Source organism: Mercurialis annua, linkage group LG5 (genome assembly GCF_937616625.2).
Source record: "Mercurialis annua linkage group LG5, ddMerAnnu1.2, whole genome shotgun sequence".
In the NCBI taxonomy this organism is placed as follows: Eukaryota; Viridiplantae; Streptophyta; class Magnoliopsida; order Malpighiales; family Euphorbiaceae; genus Mercurialis; species Mercurialis annua.
Genome location: NC_065574.1, coordinates 4,706,749 through 4,724,327, shown reverse-complemented (window position 1 = coordinate 4,724,327; position 17,579 = coordinate 4,706,749). Strand labels below are relative to the sequence as shown.

At 29.4% G+C, this 17,579-nt stretch overlaps 3 protein-coding genes across 4 annotated transcripts; all 3 read left to right on the top strand.

Annotated features, from left to right (window-relative positions):
- Positions 1-258: 258 nt before the first annotated feature.
- On the top strand, positions 259-4,041 carry LOC126680964 (GDSL esterase/lipase 1-like). The gene is made up of 5 exons (XM_050376285.2): positions 259-566; positions 983-1,104; positions 2,006-2,236; positions 3,284-3,542; positions 3,659-4,041. Exons 1-5 carry the CDS (start codon positions 326-328, stop codon positions 3,886-3,888), a joined length of 1,083 nt encoding a protein of 360 aa, XP_050232242.1. The 5' UTR covers positions 259-325; the 3' UTR covers positions 3,889-4,041.
- A 7,437-nt stretch (positions 4,042-11,478) lies between these two features.
- Positions 11,479-14,048, top strand: LOC126680965 (GDSL esterase/lipase 1-like). Of its 2 annotated transcripts, none has more exons than XM_056105812.1 (5): positions 11,479-11,751; positions 12,186-12,307; positions 12,869-13,099; positions 13,309-13,567; positions 13,694-14,048. In XM_056105812.1, exons 1-5 carry the CDS (start codon positions 11,514-11,516, stop codon positions 13,906-13,908), a joined length of 1,065 nt encoding a protein of 354 aa, XP_055961787.1. In that variant the 5' UTR covers positions 11,479-11,513; the 3' UTR covers positions 13,909-14,048. The 2 variants fall into 2 exon arrangements, with proteins under 2 accessions (XP_055961787.1, XP_050232245.1); XM_050376288.2 differs by having other exon boundaries at positions 13,685-14,048.
- Positions 14,049-15,594: 1,546 nt separating this feature from the next.
- On the top strand, positions 15,595-17,548 carry LOC126680962 (GDSL esterase/lipase 2-like). Its single transcript, XM_050376283.2, has 5 exons — positions 15,595-15,891; positions 16,004-16,125; positions 16,207-16,437; positions 16,651-16,906; positions 17,117-17,548. Exons 1-5 carry the CDS (start codon positions 15,633-15,635, stop codon positions 17,359-17,361), a joined length of 1,113 nt encoding a protein of 370 aa, XP_050232240.1. The 5' UTR covers positions 15,595-15,632; the 3' UTR covers positions 17,362-17,548.
- Positions 17,549-17,579: the final 31 nt, after the last annotated feature.

Here is a 17,579-nt window from a genome sequence, read left to right as displayed (position 1 = left end):
TATTATACTTACCAGTATACTTGAACCTCAAGCATTGAGAATTAATTTGAAAGTTTTCTTAATCAGATATTGCGAATTATATGCACACCTGGTCATTTCAATTGGGAATTTTCCACTGTATGACTATCTTATTATTTATGTTGTTAAAATCATCTAGAATAAGAAACATAAAATTCAAAGATATGGATTTAAAAACTCCATCCAGTTCACAGATCAGAAATTTCAAGGGAAGCTCACAAATAATTAATTTAACAAAAAAAAAACTTGAAGAACACTATAAAAGAGTAGCCTATAGCATATAGCATATACAGAAATTACACAAATCATGTCTTGTTTATTTTCTCTTTTGATTTTCTTTTCTTATTTGCTTGTAAGTAATTCAACTACCATAAAACAGAACGATGCTACTGCTTTATTCATTTTTGGGGATTCTCTCTATGATGCCGGAAACAATAATTATTTGAAGATCGACGTCAACAAGGCCAACTTTTTTCCGTACGGAGAAACATTCTTTAAGCATCCTACCGGAAGGTTCTCCGACGGTCGAGTTATTCCAGATTTTATTGGTAACAATATGACATCGTTTGATTAATTTTATTGTTAATTATTAAAAGGGTAACTAAAAAATAAATCATGACTTTTAATGCCTTTTGTAATTTTAATATAAACTTTCAGTTTCGGTAATTTAAAATAAAAACTATCAGTATCTTTTTACAATTTAAAACACAAAATATTTTTTTACTCGAAAATGCTTATTTGAACACGGAAAGTGGATGTCATAACAGATCCGCGTCATCATTTGTTATTAAAATATTGATCGGTGTTTTGAGTTATAAAACATTAATACCTCGTGTTTTAAATTGTTAAAATTGTAAAACATGCTAAAATTATTATATATAAATTTATTTCAATTAATCCCTTATTTTCCTTTTCCTATTTTTTTAGTAAATTGAATAATTTTGTGCAAATTCGGTATATGCAGCTGGGTATTTAAATCTACCATTGATTCTCCCTTATCTTCAGCCTCAAAATCAAGAATACACAAATGGAGTGAATTTCGCATCAGGTGGAGCTGGTGCTCTTATTCAAACTTTTCAAGGATATGTATGTCATTCTTAGACCTCTTAATTTTGTTTACTTTTTCGTTCAAAATATTTTCTTATTTGAATTTTTTACAAATATAGTTGTTTCGAATTTGAGTTATTGATAAATTTTGGATATTAAATTAGTTTATCCGAAATTGTAGAAATGGTATTATGTTTCAAATCGTTAAAAAAGTCACTCAGTTATGATTTTATTTCAATGGGAGGTCACGGATCAGTTTAAAATTCGTTAGAAAAATTATCACAATTTACAAAATAAAAATAAAAAAAACTAAGTTATATCAATTGTTAATAAAAAGTATTGAGTTATCCACTTTTTATAATTCCAGCGTGACATGTAGCAAAAATGCAAAATATGAGTGTTTTGATTCAAGTGGCCTCCCGTTGAAATAATTTTAAAATTTAATTTGTGACCTTTTTTAACATTTTAAGATTAGTTACTATAGTTGAAATTTGGGATAAACTGAATGACATATTAACTTTAGTGTTAAGTTTCAAAAACAAACAAAAAAAAAAGTTTTCGATTTTTAAATGCAAAAACATTACAACGAAGTCGGAATTTTTTAAAGATTTAAATGCAAATAAAATTACGAACTTTAATATAATTTTAAAATAAAATATGAATTTAAAACTTGATAAAATTAGTCATCCACTTTCACTGAAACAACAATCTATATAGTCCATCAAAAGAAAATGTCAACACTAGAAATTTTGAATAATTATCAAATTTATTTTTTACCTTTTTGGCACATGAGTGATCAAAAACGATAAAAACACTTGATTGAAAAAAAAAAGTAATATTGAAATAATAAATTATAAAAATTGCATGATATAGTTCATCAATAAAGGATAAAGTTTAGTCAGTGTTTTACTATGGACCTTTTTTTTTATTTCTATGATAGGTGATAGATCTGAATACTCAACTTGGTTATTTCAAGAATGTAAAGAAGCAGCTGAGGAAGAAATTAGGGCATAAAGAGACAGAGGCCTTATTAGCAAAGGCCATTTATTTATTCAACATTGGCCTCAATGATTATGCAGCACCGATCCAAACAAATTCTACTATACTTCACCACTACACCAATCAACAGTTTGTTGGGATTGTTATTGGCAACCTAACCGCTGTAATTAAAGTAAGTAATTTAGTTGATTTCTGGTTTAAATGCACCGAGAATTACGAATTATCGCGTGTTTTTGATATTTAACACGGTTTTTTAATTTTGGCATAAAATACATGGTATCAATTTTTTGCAATAATAACATCGGCACCGTTTTGAACATAAAACAACATCGTTTTTAACTTAAAACGGCACTGTTTTGGACGTAAAACGGCACCATTTTTTAAAAATAATAATGCAAATATGGTTTTATGAACAAAATTTTGATACTTCATGTATTTATATGTCAAAATTAAAGTTTGTGTAAAATACAAAAACATGCAAAAGGTGATGATTTTTTTTATTTAAACCTTGATTATTTTGATTAATTTCAGCCCATTTGTACTAAATCTTAGTTGATTATATATATATATATATATATATATATATATATATATATATATATATATATATATATATATATATATATATAAATTAATATATATTTCCTATTATTTACCCAAAACAAGCAGAAATTTTTGGTTCAATTTTTTTCATCTTCAAAAAGAGAAGCGCTTGTGAAAAAAATTGAACACACAATTTTAATAAAATATTTTCTAACATGTCATTAGAGTTATAGTTCATTCGTTCTTTTTCTTATCAATGTGATTCTTCAAATTCTATATTAATTTTTCCACGTTTGATCCCATTTTATGATTACAATTTGACTAAATCATCCAAAAATACTTTATCTTTTTGCCTTTTTTAATTTATATTTTAAATTTTTAAAATCATTGTACCCATTTTTAAAATTACAGTTTTTCACTTAAAATTGTTCAATTATGTGCTTCATATTGATGCATAATCTCATTTTAGTACTTTTAAAATATTAAGGGTTTATTTAGAATATATGCTAAATATAAAGAATATATTTGGAGGTTTTTAGAAGGAAAATTTCCAATTTAAAAAAATGAATATAACTGAAATTGAAACCGAAAAATATAATAAAAAGACGATTTTTAAAATTTGAATATAAACAAAAAAAATATACTTTTAAATGATTAGACCTTGTTTATGTGTCAGGAAATTTATAAGAATGGAGGAAGGAGATTTGGATTTTCAAACTTGGTTGAGTTGGGTTCTTCACCTGCTTCCAGAGCATTTGCTCAAATTAATGGTACACCAATTGGCTTCAAGGAAGCTCAAATTCAAATACAACTACACAATAAGGCACTTCCTAAAGTTCTCAAGCACCTAAAGGAACAACTAGAAGGATTTAAATATTCCATTTTTGATTTATATACTTCAGCCAGTGAAAGAATTAACAACCCTTTTAAGTATGGTAAGTGAAACTATAATTTTCTAAATTCAAAGAACATAATTTTATTTTATTTTTGTAAGGGATCATCCCGGTCCTTGAATTATAAATCATGATCACTATTGTGTTTTAATTTGAAGGTTTTAAGGATGGAAAATCCGCGTGCTGTGGGAGTGGACCATTTAGAGGAATCGGACGGTGTGGTGTATCTAAAGATTATGAATTGTGTGAAAATCCTGATGATTTTGTGTTCTTTGATGGCAGTCTGCATCCGACAGAGCATTTCAACAACCAAATTGCTAAACTCATGTGGAGTGGAAATTCTAAGTACACAAGCCCTTACAATCTCAAAACTCTACTTGATGCATAGTTAATATTTCCATTTATAGTAGGAAAGCCAAAATTATCATGTTATACATAATAAGAATAATTATTTCCAATAATTCTCACCAATGATGGTGCTCTATGTTATTTAACTTTTCAAATAAATATAATAAGATCTTTAAATTTATTGTTCGGATTATATATTGAATTTAATGATATTTGTTTACGGGACACAAAAAAAATTGACTGTTGAGCCGTATACTAACCGAGGAGAACAAGCCATTCTATTAGTAGATTTTGAAAATGCGGAAGCTGTTGGGCGGCACAACGTAATTACTTTGTCGGAAATAAAAATAAAGACGGCATAAATAAAATAATAAATGACACCGAGAATTTTTAACGTGGTTCACACAAATCTGAGTGAATAAGATCTAATACATTTTTCATTCTAGAAGGAGGAGAGAATTTGAAAGAAATCTTGTTTTATTTCCCTACCAGACAATCAGTACATTTCTCCAAATGGACTCGATCCAATCCATGGAGCATATTTCTCTTGCCCAATATCGACATTCCTTTTTCACTCATGTGACAGAGTCGTCTATGTCACAACTCAACTATACCATCATTCTTCAATAAATGTGGTTGTACACATCATCCTCGACGAACTGTCAAATGTAACCACACACCTGTTCATGCTCAAATGCCCATTCTTCAATCTTCATTTAATTTTCCTTCGGGTTTATTTGTTGCAAAATAAGGTAAATGCAGCTTCGTCACAAATAGGAGATCCTTCATTTTGTGTTCTCCATATGTGGTAATTAGTGTCATTCAAACTGACTATGTTGTTCTTCAAAGCTCTCTTGCCTTTAGGCAACTTCACCAGCTTAAAAGTATCATTCTCATACAAGAATCCCATCTCATCTTGCATGGAATCAATCCGTTTCTACTTGTGTTCATCCATAGCATCTTCAAAGCTCTCTGGTTCTCCCCCATCCGTTAATAACACATACTAATTTTCAGAATATCTAGTAGATTGTTGTCGAACTCTACCAGATCTCCGTAAAACTGGAGAACCCACATCTGCTGGTAGTTATGAGCACCTTAGTCATCATCATTAACTGGTTTAAACTCAATGGGAGCATCTTGACCACCGATCTCTGGTTGGTCGAATTCTTCATCTCTAACAGAAACGTGGTTCGATCAAGCTGCAAAACAAGCTAAAGTGCTTACAGCTCCCAGAAGTTAAAGTAAAACGCATAACTAATTTTGCGGCTACAAGTAGCCATATCAATTGCGACAGGAAATATTTCATGACAAATTTAGTGGCAGAAAATTTACTGTCACGACCCAAAACTAGATCATGACCGGCGCATAAATTAAGGTTATCTCAACTTATACAAGCCTAATAAAAAGTAACTAAAATAAATAAATTTGATAATAGCTCAACAAAAGAAATATGAGTTTAACAAACATAGCAAAAGTGTAATCCCAAAAGTAAAATGCGGAATTCTAAAGATTTCAATTTATTCAAATATAGTATGACCCAAAAATAACAGAAATTGAGCCAAAGAAGAAATTTGAAATACGCTCCTCAAACTTGACTGCTAACTGAACCGGCTATTCTAATCTGAAACAAAACAAAAACAGCAGAGAAAACGTTGGTTGAGCTAAAGCCCAGTGAATGATAATCATAGCACACAATAGAAGGGGAAACATGCATACACATGGATATTTTATAAATCATTTTTAGAAATAAATCGTATCAGAATAAGAAAATCCAATAATTCATAATATAAAATAAATAGTAAAGGAACAAGCAAAAATAATCAAGTAAATAAGTTAAATTTTAAAACACCCAGTACGGTATCACAGAGTGATGATCCTCCACATCATCAAGACCAGATAAATGAAAAGCGCGCTATCAAAACAGATGTGTTGATCTACTATAACTCAGATCAATGCAAATATCTAATACAGTTCAGAGAATGATGCATGGTATGACTAATAATCAGTGACGAAGCCAGACGACAAATTCAGGTAGGGCACAATTTAGTTAAAATTTAAAATATCAAACCACAAAAAATTTACACCGAAAAATATAAATTTTAAAATTATTAAATAAAAAGTACAACCAGAAGTGAAAAAATAAACAGTACAAAATTAAAAAATTATCTCTTTTCAATTGGAAACAATTATGTCACGTGAGTCTTCATTTTTTGAAACCGTTATAAAATATCTTCATCATCAATATTTTAAAGATTTTTTTTCTGTAAAACATAAGAATAAATAGATAAATTAAAAGAAACAAATGATTTTTTTCGTCTTACTAAACATTCAAACCCGTAAAAACTGAATTATATATTAATATGAGCAAATAGAAATCACAAAAAAAAATTGTACTGAAAAGTAAAACTGCAATAATTAAATATAATCACAGATTTTACTAAATAAATAGATAAACATTTTTCATCAAAGGCGAAAGATAATTAAATAAGAAATTGAAATGTAAAACTAAGATTAAAGTAAACCTGGCACAGTGCAGTGTCGCTTTTTTAGTTTTTTGTGTACGTGTTATTTTTTTTAACTAATTCCCTCTCTAACTATTTTCCACTTTAATTTTAGTTTTCTTCTAATAATTGATTAAACTCTAATCTATAATAACAAAAACTCTAACTCTGGACAAATGAATAGCAAAAAACCCATTTAAAAAAAAAAATTAATGAAAGTGAGGTAGGGCCCAGGCCCGTGCTGGCCATACCCTACCTCCGTCCCTGCTAATAATCCTATATCGTGATGCTCCTCACGACAGAGCCAGAAACAGAATAAATACTGAGCACGTGTACCGGTTTAAAATCATAGGTATTATATTTAATCAAATCATAGAAAAATAATCAGAGTTCAAACAACGAAATTCGGAGACTGAGTCGTATAAACAAATAATAATCCGGATATACAAAGAAAATAAGTAATAATAAATTCTAATCAAATAAACAAGTCAAGTATACGTACCGAAAACAAAAATTTGACGGAAATCATAATCAGAATATTGACAAAGACACTAATGGCACTTTAAAACAATTAAATACGTTAAAGAGTTCAAATAGACTTTTACTGAAATAAAATACTCTATATAAAAATAATGACATTGAAAGCTGATTTAAAACAAAAATGAAACTAGTCGTGCACTACAATTACCACTCACTTGATAAGCAGAGTAAATCCAATTTCAGACTAGTCACAAACCAAAGACAAAAAATAATGAACCACGCAAGAGTAGTTCCTATAAAATATATATCGACTAAATTTAATAAGAATTCCTAATAGAATAAGGAATGCGAATTTGAACGAAGAACGATGAATAAAAAAAAACATAAAATGTTCGTTAAGTAATAACAATTCCACGGCGCTGATACTGATCGAAATTTTCAAAGATATCCATTTATATAAGCAATAAGGTATTTATAATGACAAAAGCAATTGCTGAAGTATATACGCATAATTAATGAACCTTAAACAGAATGGGTTTTACTTCAAAAGTAGTAATTAAGAAACCAAGTTTTGAATAATCCATGGCATTGGATGAAGGCAAAATTAGTGGACATGATTAACAAAAAGGCAAAAGTATTACCTATATTGTGGTTGCAAACCAAGGAATCAAAATAGAAATTAGCACAAATATGTATTTCAGCCGTACAGAGAATAGAGATAATTAAGTATGAGATTTTTCTTAAATTAGGGTTCTAAAGGAATGGTTACTCACGTATATGCAGAGGCAAATTAGGGTTAAAATTCTTTTCAATTGGTTTTATAAAAATGTGCATTTATCTGTAAAATTTTATTTTATTCAAATTTAAAAAAATGCCACGTGTGTCAAAATTAAAAAGATAAAATAATTAATTTTAAATTCTTATTTTATCTTTAAATTTAAAATATATAATAAAAAAAAATCAGGATATTACATTTACGCCACAAATTTTTAGTCAAAATCCGTCCTCGTCGATATATAAATTTTTAAAAAAATTAACTGTGGAGTGGTTTATTTGCTAATTAGCTACGGAAATCTAAAACATGTCTCTAATTAACAAAAAATTAGCCATGGAGTGGTTTATCTGATAATTAGCCATGGAAATCTAAAATCTATCTCTAGATATTAGCAACGGATTTCGTCTGTTGCTATCATCTAGCGTCGGACTTTTGCCTTTTTGCGACAGAAAATAACATTGCCGAAGGCAGATTTTTAGTTGAGTTATATGAGTGGGATTCCACAAAGTTACTTTTTATCCTTGTATGTACATTCCTAATTAATGCTTTAGCTATTTTTACCTTAATCTGGGCTCATTATACTTACACTAGTATGCATCTCAACTTTCATGATGAACTGGCTCAATTTAAAGCTAAAATCGTGGGTTCATCATTTTCAATGGAATAGGTTGATTGCATAATATATGAACTTACTTTTTGAAAATTTCATTTTAGCAAATTTATTGGTTTTTTGCAGTTTTTATCTTCACCTCATTTTTAGATAATTTGATTATCATCTTAATGACATAACAGATAGATAGAGTAGTAAACTATGGAATAAAAATTCATAAACTATACTTGTTTTTTCAATTTAATCACGAACTTTAAAAAGGTTCAATTGTATGTAGTAAGTTTCATTTTTTTCTCAATCCGAAACATAGGGTTATAATATGATGATGTGACTACCAAAAATGATGTACACCTCAGCAAAATCTCACCAATGAATTAGTGTCATGTCAGCATATGCATCAAATTTAGAAAAATGAAACTTCAGGCATACAATTAAGACGTTTTAAAGTTTGTGATTAAATTGAAATAACAATACTTGACGTTATAGAGTGATGCACACATATTAAGAATGCATTTAATACATACAAAAATGTCTAAACTATCCTTTACACGTCTTCTTTATTTTCATGTGTCTCTGCAAATCTCTGCACTGTATTTCAACAGTAGTTGAATGAACAAAAACAAATCCATTAATAGCTTTTTTTTTCTCAATCACATTGCTAGTCAAATCTGTTTTACAAAAGATCAAGTAAAATCTTCTGGGATTATTGAGATTAAAACGAAATTGAAAAAAAAAATCTTCAAAATGAAAAATCAAAATTGAAACAGAAATGACAGGTAGAGAACTAGAGATAGAGAGACTGAGGTGATTTGGAAAAATATATGCTTCGAAACGCAATAGCAAAGGCATTTGTGGAACATTACAACAAATTTGATGTGAACATAGGACAATTAGCTAATCCAAAAAGGATCCATGCTTGATTATGAATGTCAAGAGATGAAAGGTTCCCGATCACTTCCCTTCCTTTTCAGCAGCGCAAGCATAACATCACTACTGTTGATTGTTAGCCTGGTCCTACTAGAATACCTCCCGAAAAAAAGGCCGCCAAATATTAAAAAGGTAAATTGATTTCAGTTTTCACCATTTTTATTAGTAAAACCAGTAAAAGGAAGTAGAAAAATAAAAGAGGAAGAATCGGCGAAGAATTAAGGAGAGAAGTGAGCTTTATGAAAAAGAGAAGCCTGAGTTTTTCCCTTAAAAAAAGGCATGCACAAATATGTTTACACAGTAAAAGGAAATTTTGAGTGGAGGAGATAGTTTAGGGAAGAGAAAACCTATTGAATATAGTGGATAGAAAGAGAAAGGCTATTTTAGTCAAAAAGAGGTTAAAGTGCTTATAACGTCAACTATTTTGGAATTTTGTAGAGACTAATGTGGAATGGAGGGAGTATAGTTTATGAATTTATTTAACATTACTCCATAAAAATATAGGGATATGTTAGTAATATTAAAAATATATAATTCTATATATACTAAATTTTATTTTATGCATTTATATATGCCAATTATTACAAAAAAATAAAATATATAAACCAAATAAAAATAAAAAGATAAAATTTATTATAGGCAATGTACATAATAGCAATTGTGTAATTGATTTAAAAAGATTATTTGTTGAGAATGTTTTAGGTTTTCCACAACTGTCTAACTTTTTTATTTAGCGAAACGGCCAGAAACATTTTCTTATGAGTTTCCGAGAGTTTTTAATTTTTGAAATATTTCCAAGATGGGATTTGCAATTTTATCAAAATTTTCGTCCTTTTTAGCTCTTATAACTTGTTTTAGAGATCAGACAAATGAATATATCAAACAATCATAACAAGGTTGTCTCATTTAGACCTACTTTCTTAACAAAGCAGTTCAATCATATATCATAAATTCATAATGATCATGTTTTTAGTGTCCCTTTCATCAGAAACTACGATGTTAGAGATTTTGAGGCAAGAGAACAATCAATTTGTAGAATAATTTTATTTCTTAATTTTAAGATATTTAAAAAAAAAAATCAATCTCGTGACAACATAGAGTACACGTGTCTATAAAATTGGATGTTAAATGATGAATCATCACCGATATGTGAAATATTCCGAGGTGCAAATGTTAGCAACATGATTAAATTTTAGACTGCGTTTGAAACCGTTTTTAATAGATTTTAATGAGTACACATAAATTAATAAATTACAGTTTTCTTTATTTTTGGAGAAAGTTATGATCGTTGAATAGGAATCAGAAGGCAAATTTGAAGCGATTTGATTACGAATTAAAAATTCAAGCAGATCGGAAATTAATTTTGAAACTCACAATTTTTTTTTAAAAGGTGATAATAGAATTAGAAAAATCAATCTATTTAATTCAATCGGATCTGAAAGAATATAGAAGAAATAAATCGTTGAGAATAAAAATGAAAATCTTGACAGAAATAGTGAGTTGAAAATGAACTGAAGGTTTTTGAAGAAAAAAAAGTTTGTGAGAAAGAAAAAGACGTGAGGTAAAATTTAAGTATAAAAATTAAATAGACAGAGTAAAAAAATATTGAAAGACATGCTAGGGTACAACAATAAAATCACTAAATGAAGGTTACAAAATATTAATATTTTCTCTAATTAGGTATTTACCTAATTTTCCCTTTAATTAATTAGTCCAATGTGCTCTGGATGAAAATAGTCCCCCATCAATTCAGTTACATCCAGATAGGCGCTTGAGTTTACCATTAATTCAAATGGCGTCACAATATTTTTACACCGTTGGACTATCTGATTATTTTATATCATCCTAAAACAAAAGAAATTAAGTGATGTAAGGACAAATTCATTAAATTAACATATTAATGATAATATTATTTATTTCGTATTTCATTCAATTTTTTGCTCACATTTATTTTATTTATAGATTAATTAATTTGGTATTCTATAGTTAAACATTATCAATTTCATAAAAACTCTGAATAATATTTTACATATATCAAATATTATACTTACCAGTATACTTGAACCTCAAGCATTGATAATTAATTTGAAAGTTTTCTTAACCGGATATTGTAGAATTATTTGTACACCTGGTCATTTGAATTTGGAATTTTTCAATGTATGACTCTATCTTAATTATTTATGTTGTAAAAATCATCTAGAATAAGAAACATAAAATTCAAAGATATGGATTTAAAAACTCCAACCAATTTACACATCAGAAATTTCAAGGGAAGCTCACAAATAATTAATTTAACCAAGAAAAAAAAAACTTGAAGAACACTATAAAAGAGTAGCCTATAGCATATAGCATATACAGAAATTACACAAATCATGTCTTGTGTATTTTCTCTTTTGATTTTCTATTCATGTTTGCTTGTAAGTAATTCAGCTACCATAAAACAGAATGCTACTCCTTTATTCATTTTCGGAGATTCTTACTTTGATGCCGGAAACAATAATTATTTGAATACGGACGTCAACAAGGCCAACTTTTTTCCGTACGGAGAAACATTCTTTAAGCATCCTACCGGAAGGTACTCTGATGGTCGAATTATTCCAGATTTTATTGGTAAGAATATGACATGGTTTGCTTTATTTTATTGTTATTTATTAATAGGGTTATTAAAAAATAAGTCATGTTTTAATGTTTTTTATAATTTTAATATAAACTTTTAATTTTGATAACTTAATTAAAACACAATCTATTATTTTTTTATAATTCAAAACACCGAATAAATTTTCGATTATGAAATGTCGATTTGAAAATCAAAACAGTGGATTCCATAATAGATCCGCATCAGATTTTTGTTTACCGAAAATTTGATCAGTATTTGAGTTACAAAATTTTAATAACTCGTGTTCTAAATCGTTAAAATTATAAATTTATGCTAAAATTGTAAAACATATGCTAAAATTATTATTTATTTTTTCAATTAACCGCTTATTTTATTTTTCATGTCTTTTCGTAAATTGAATAATTATGTGCAAACTTGGTATATGCAGCTGGGTACTTAAATCTACCACTAATTCTCCCTTATCTTCAACCTGGAAATCAAGAATACACAAACGGAGTGAATTTTGCATCAGGTGGAGCTGGTGCACTTGTTCAAACTTTTCAAGGATATGTATGTTATCCTTAGACCTCTTATTTTTGTTTACTTTTTTGTTGGAAATAATTTTTTTTATATTTCTTATCAATATAATTGTTTCGGATTGGAGTTAATGATAATTTTTAGTTGAGTTTTTTTAAAAAAAAAAGAGCTTTCAATTTTTAAATGGAAAAATAATACAATGAAAACTGAAATTTTTATAAGGGTTAAATGCAAATTAAATTCTAAATTTTAGCATGATTTGTAAACAAAACATGAATATAAAACTTGATAAAATTAGTCAGCCACTTTTACATTTTGATAAATTAAAACACCGATTTATTGTCCATCGAAAAAACATTAATGTAAACACTAAAAAATGGTCAAAAGTTGATTTTAAAAAAATGTTAAATTTATTTTTAATTTTTTAGCACAGGGGTGATCGAAAACAATAAAAGCACTTGTTTTAAAACAAAATTAAAAGTGCAAACATTAACATTGAAATAATATATAAAACAAAATTGCTAGATATAATTAATCACCAAGGGACAAAGTTTAGTCAGTGTTTTACTATGAACTTCTTTATTTCTATGATAGGTGATAGATTTAACTACTCAACTTGGTTATTTCAAGAATGTAAAGAAGAAGCTGCGGAAGAAATTAGGTCATAGAGTGACCGAAGCCTTATTATCAAAGGCCATTTATTTATTCAATATTGGCGTCAATGACTATGCAGCACCACCCCAAACAAATTCCACTATACTTCACCATTACACCAATCAACAGTATGTTCAAATTGTTATTGGCAACCTCACCACTGTAGTCAAAGTAAGTAATTCTTTTTTTTGGTTCATTTTCAGCCTTTTTGTACTAAAACTTAGTTGATTTTTTTATATATGTCTAAATTGATTGTTTTTCCCATTATTTAACCAAAACGAGCAAAAGTTCGTTAGTTCAACTTTTTTTTATCTTCAGAAAAGAAGAGCGTTTGTTGAAGGAATTGAATCCACGATTTTAAGAAAATGTTGACGTGTCAGGAAATTTATAAGAATGGAGGAAGAAGATTTGGATTCTCAACCTTGGTTGATTTGGGTTCTCTACCAGTATCCAGAGCATTTGAACAAACTAATAATACACCAATTGGCTTCAAGGAAGTTCCAATTCAAATACAACTACACAATAAGGCACTTCCTAATATTCTTAAGGACCTAAAGAAAGAGCTGGGAGGATTTAAATATTCCATCTTTGATTTATATACTTCAACAAGTGAAAGAATTAACAGTCCTTTTAAGTATGGTAAGTGAAATTATAATTTTCTAATTTGAAGGACATAATTTGGTTTTTAGTAAGCGATCATCACGGTTCTTGAATTATAAATCATCATCATTATTAATATTGTGTTTCATTTTGAAGGTTTTAAAGATGGAAAATCCGCGTGTTGTGGAAGTGGACCATTTAGAGGAATCGGGTGCGGTTTAGTTGAAGATTATGAATTGTGTGAGAATCCTAATGATTTTTTGTTCTTTGATGGAAGTCATCCAACAGAGCATTTCAGCAACGAAATGTCTAAACTCATGTGGAGTGGAAATTCAAAGTACACAAGCCCTTACAATCTTAAAACTCTACTTGAGACATAGTTAATATTTTCATTTATAGTTGGAAAGCCAAAATTATCATGTTATACATAATAAGAGTAATTATTTCCAATAATTCTCACGAATGATGGTTCTCTATGTTATTAAATTTTCAAATAAATATAATAAGATCTTTAAATTTATTATCGTGTTTATCTATATTGGATTTAATGATGCTTGTTTACGGGACTCAAAAAAATTGACTGTTAAGACATATGACTAACCGAGGAGAACAAGTCATTCTGTAATAAGCAGATTTTGAAAATGCGGAAACTTGGTTCTATCAAGCTGCACAACAAGCTAAATTGCTTACTCCTGGAAGTTATAGTTAAGCGCAGAACTAAATTTGCGGCCATAAATGGCTATGTAAATTGCGACAAAAAATATCAATTAAGGACAAATTTAGCAACAGAAAGTATATGTCACTAATTTAGTCAAAACTCATCCTCGTCGATATAAAATTTAGCAAGAATTAATCATAGAGTGGTTTATTTTCTAATTAGCTACAAAAATCTAAATATGTCTCTATTTAACAAAAAATTAGCCGTTGGAACAATTTATTTGTTAATTAAACCATGAAAATCTAACATCTGTCTCTAGATATTAGCAACGGATTTCATCTGTCGCTATCAATTAGCGTCGAACTTTTGCCTTCTTGCGACAGAATATTGCATGTCAAAGGCAGGTTTTTTTTTCCCCGATAAAATGGGCAGAATTTTAGTAGTTTTACATGAGTAGGATTCCACAAAGTTACCTTTTACCCTTGTACATTCATAATTAATGCCTAATTAGCCTTTTCTAGCTATGCGTTGGCTAATTTTAGCTTAGTCCGGGCTCAGTATACTTACAATAGTATGCATCTCAACTTTTCAATGGAATTGGTTGATTGCACAATATATAAACTTATTTTCTCAAAGTTTCATTTATCAAATTAATTGGTTTTTTTGCAGTTTTTATCTTCCACATCATTTTTAGATTATTTGATTAAGATCTTAATGATATCAACAGATAGATAAACTAGTAAATTATGGAATATAGCTGGAAGATGTTTAATTTTGAAATAATGACATTTCACATTTTGTTAAAGCTTTTGTTTTGTTGGCAATCTATTCCCTCAGACAAATGAATATATCAAACACTGTACTATAACAAAATTGTCTCATTAGACCTACTTTCTTACCAAAGCAGTTCAATTATATATCATAATATGATCAATTTTTTTCTGTCCCTTTCATCAGAAACTATGATGTAAGGCCATGTTTGGTTCATGGAATAGGTGCGGAATGGAATAGCTATTCCGTATAGAATAAAAATTCTTTGCTTTGGTTCATAGAATAGGTATTCCACGGAATTGTTATTCCATGATTTTATGGAATAAGTACTCCTCTCAAAAACTAAAGAATGGATATTCCATTTCTTATGGAATAGCTATTCTATTCCATGCTATCCCATTTCATGAACCAAACATGGTCTAAGAGATTTTGAGCCACGAGGTGTACAATCAACTCAGAGAATAATTTTGTTTCTTCATTTGGCAATTAGATACCCGAAAAATTTAAATTAATCCGGTGATGGCATAGAGTACGCGTGTCTATAAAGTCGTGTAGTGATGATGAACGATATGAAATATTCCGCGGTATAAATGTTTGAGAACATGATTAAAGTCTAATCCAAACACATATATAAAAAGGAAACTTGAAATAAATGAACTGAAAGCTCAAATAGACATGTTGATCTCAAGGTCCCATTTATGTTGCTTGATTTTCTTTTCAAGTCTTATCAGCATAGTTATAAGCCAAACTCACATGTCATCTCCTAAAGATCATACTGCCTTATTCATATTTGGAGACTCATTATTTGATGCTGGCAACAATAATTATCTCAAAAACCCTATCGGCAGAGCAAATTTCTGGCCGTATGGCGAGACGTTTTTCAAGTATCCTACCGGAAGGTGCTCTGATGGTCGAATAATTCCAGATTTTATAGGTAAAAAAAGACTTTAACTTATCTTAATTATGTTTACATTTGATATCCTTTATTCTAGTTAGAATATTTTAACATAATTTGTAGAATTTCGTTCCGATTTTGTTTGTTAAAGCTGAGTATTTGAATCTGACATACATTGGACCGTATCTTGAGCCTGGTAAACATAATTTCAAAAATGGAGTAAGTTTTGCGTCAGGAGGAGCTGGTGCTCTTGATGAAACTCATCAAGGAAAGGTATGTGATCTTGAAATTTGATGTTTCTTGAAAATGTTAAGTACTTTTTTCGATTTGGTTTGTTAATTTCTTGATTTGTAGACGATCAGCCTTAAAACTCAGCTGAAATATTTCAAGAAAGTGAAGCAGCAGATGAAACAAAAATTAGGTGACAGAGAGACCAAAAAATTGTTGTCTAGAGCTATTTACTTGTTTAGCATTGGAACCAACGATTATTTGTCTCCTATTCTGACAAATTCGAGTTTGTTACAATCCTACACTAAACAAGAATATGTAGGCATGGTTATTGGCAACCTCACAAGAGTCCTCCAAGTAAGCATGAATTTCTCGGCTCGCTTCGGTTTTTCAGTTCGGTTTGTACTAAAGTCTAACATGAATTCATTGCTTTCGAAACTGAACCAGAATCACACCTGAAATTTTATTATAATGTTAAATTGAAACGCACCAATTTTTTCGCGTTGGTTGATTATTCGGTTTTTGATTTTGTTTTTGCATGTTCCTATTTCTGATTTGATGGACTGTCAGGAAATACATGAGAATGGTGGAAGGAAATTTGGATTTGTTAGTGTGGGAGCAGTAGATTGTCTACCGAACGTGAGAGCATTTAACTCTGAAAAATCGGGTGGCTGCGTGAAACAAGTTACGAAAATCGTTAAATTACACAACAAACAGTTTTCTATTGTCATGAAACAGCTACAGACTCAGCTGCATGGATTTAAGTATTCTGATTTTGATTTCTACAAATCATTAAGTGAAAGAATCAAAAATCCTTTCGGATATGGTAAGTTTCTTTTATCTATAATGTAACCAAAGTTTAACTATCTAATAACGTTATTTATGTTGCACGGAAACAGAAACGCTCGTACAAAAATAGATTACGAATATAAATTTTGAAGTTTCGTAAATATTTTCAGAAATGAAAATGTGACGCTATGTAAGACTCTAAAAGTTTCCGTGTGATCTTCAATCGAGCTAATATACGCTATATCAGGGTTCAAGGAGGCAAAATCGGCATGCTGTGGCAGAGGACGATTCAGGGGAACGGGAAATTGTGGAGGGAAGGGAAATTTGTTCGAATTATGTGACAATCCCGATGAATATTTGTTCTATGACGGACATCCTACAGAGAAGGCTAACCATCAATTTGCAGAGCTGTTATGGAGTGGGAGTACGGCGTTTACGAGGCCTTGTAATCTTGAACAATTGCTTCTCTCTGAAAATCTTGTATTAGAATGATGGGTGATGATTGTGAAAAGTTTTTGAATCAAGACATAAGAGTAAATTAGAATCGCAAGTTCTATGTCCTGTAATTTCAGGTTTTTTCTAGGGAAAAGGTTCTGTGTTGCCCCTAATATTAAAATTGGAGTATGAACAAGGCCCTGCTAATATATTTATCTTAAATATACTCTAAATTTTTTAAAAACGGCTCAATTATACCCCTCTTCCAAACGGAT

Excerpts from the sequence above, each read along its gene's own strand:
- LOC126680964 (XM_050376285.2), top strand. The coding sequence starts at position 326 with ATGTCTTGTTTATTTTCTCTTTTGATTTTCTTTTCTTATTTGCTTGTA. Across the intron at positions 1,105-2,005 it reads TTCAAACTTTTCAAGGATAT|GTGATAGATCTGAATACTCA; the intron begins GTATGTCATTCT and ends TTTCTATGATAG. Across the intron at positions 2,237-3,283 it reads ACCTAACCGCTGTAATTAAA|GAAATTTATAAGAATGGAGG; the intron begins GTAAGTAATTTA and ends TTTATGTGTCAG.
- LOC126680965 (XM_050376288.2), top strand. The coding sequence starts at position 11,514 with ATGTCTTGTGTATTTTCTCTTTTGATTTTCTATTCATGTTTGCTTGTA. Across the intron at positions 13,100-13,308 it reads ACCTCACCACTGTAGTCAAA|GAAATTTATAAGAATGGAGG; the intron begins GTAAGTAATTCT and ends TTGACGTGTCAG. Across the intron at positions 13,568-13,684 it reads TAACAGTCCTTTTAAGTATG|GTTTTAAAGATGGAAAATCC; the intron begins GTAAGTGAAATT and ends TTCATTTTGAAG.
- LOC126680962 (XM_050376283.2), top strand. The coding sequence starts at position 15,633 with ATGTTGATCTCAAGGTCCCATTTATGTTGCTTGATTTTCTTTTCAAGT. Across the intron at positions 16,126-16,206 it reads ATGAAACTCATCAAGGAAAG|ACGATCAGCCTTAAAACTCA; the intron begins GTATGTGATCTT and ends CTTGATTTGTAG. Across the intron at positions 16,438-16,650 it reads ACCTCACAAGAGTCCTCCAA|GAAATACATGAGAATGGTGG; the intron begins GTAAGCATGAAT and ends ATGGACTGTCAG.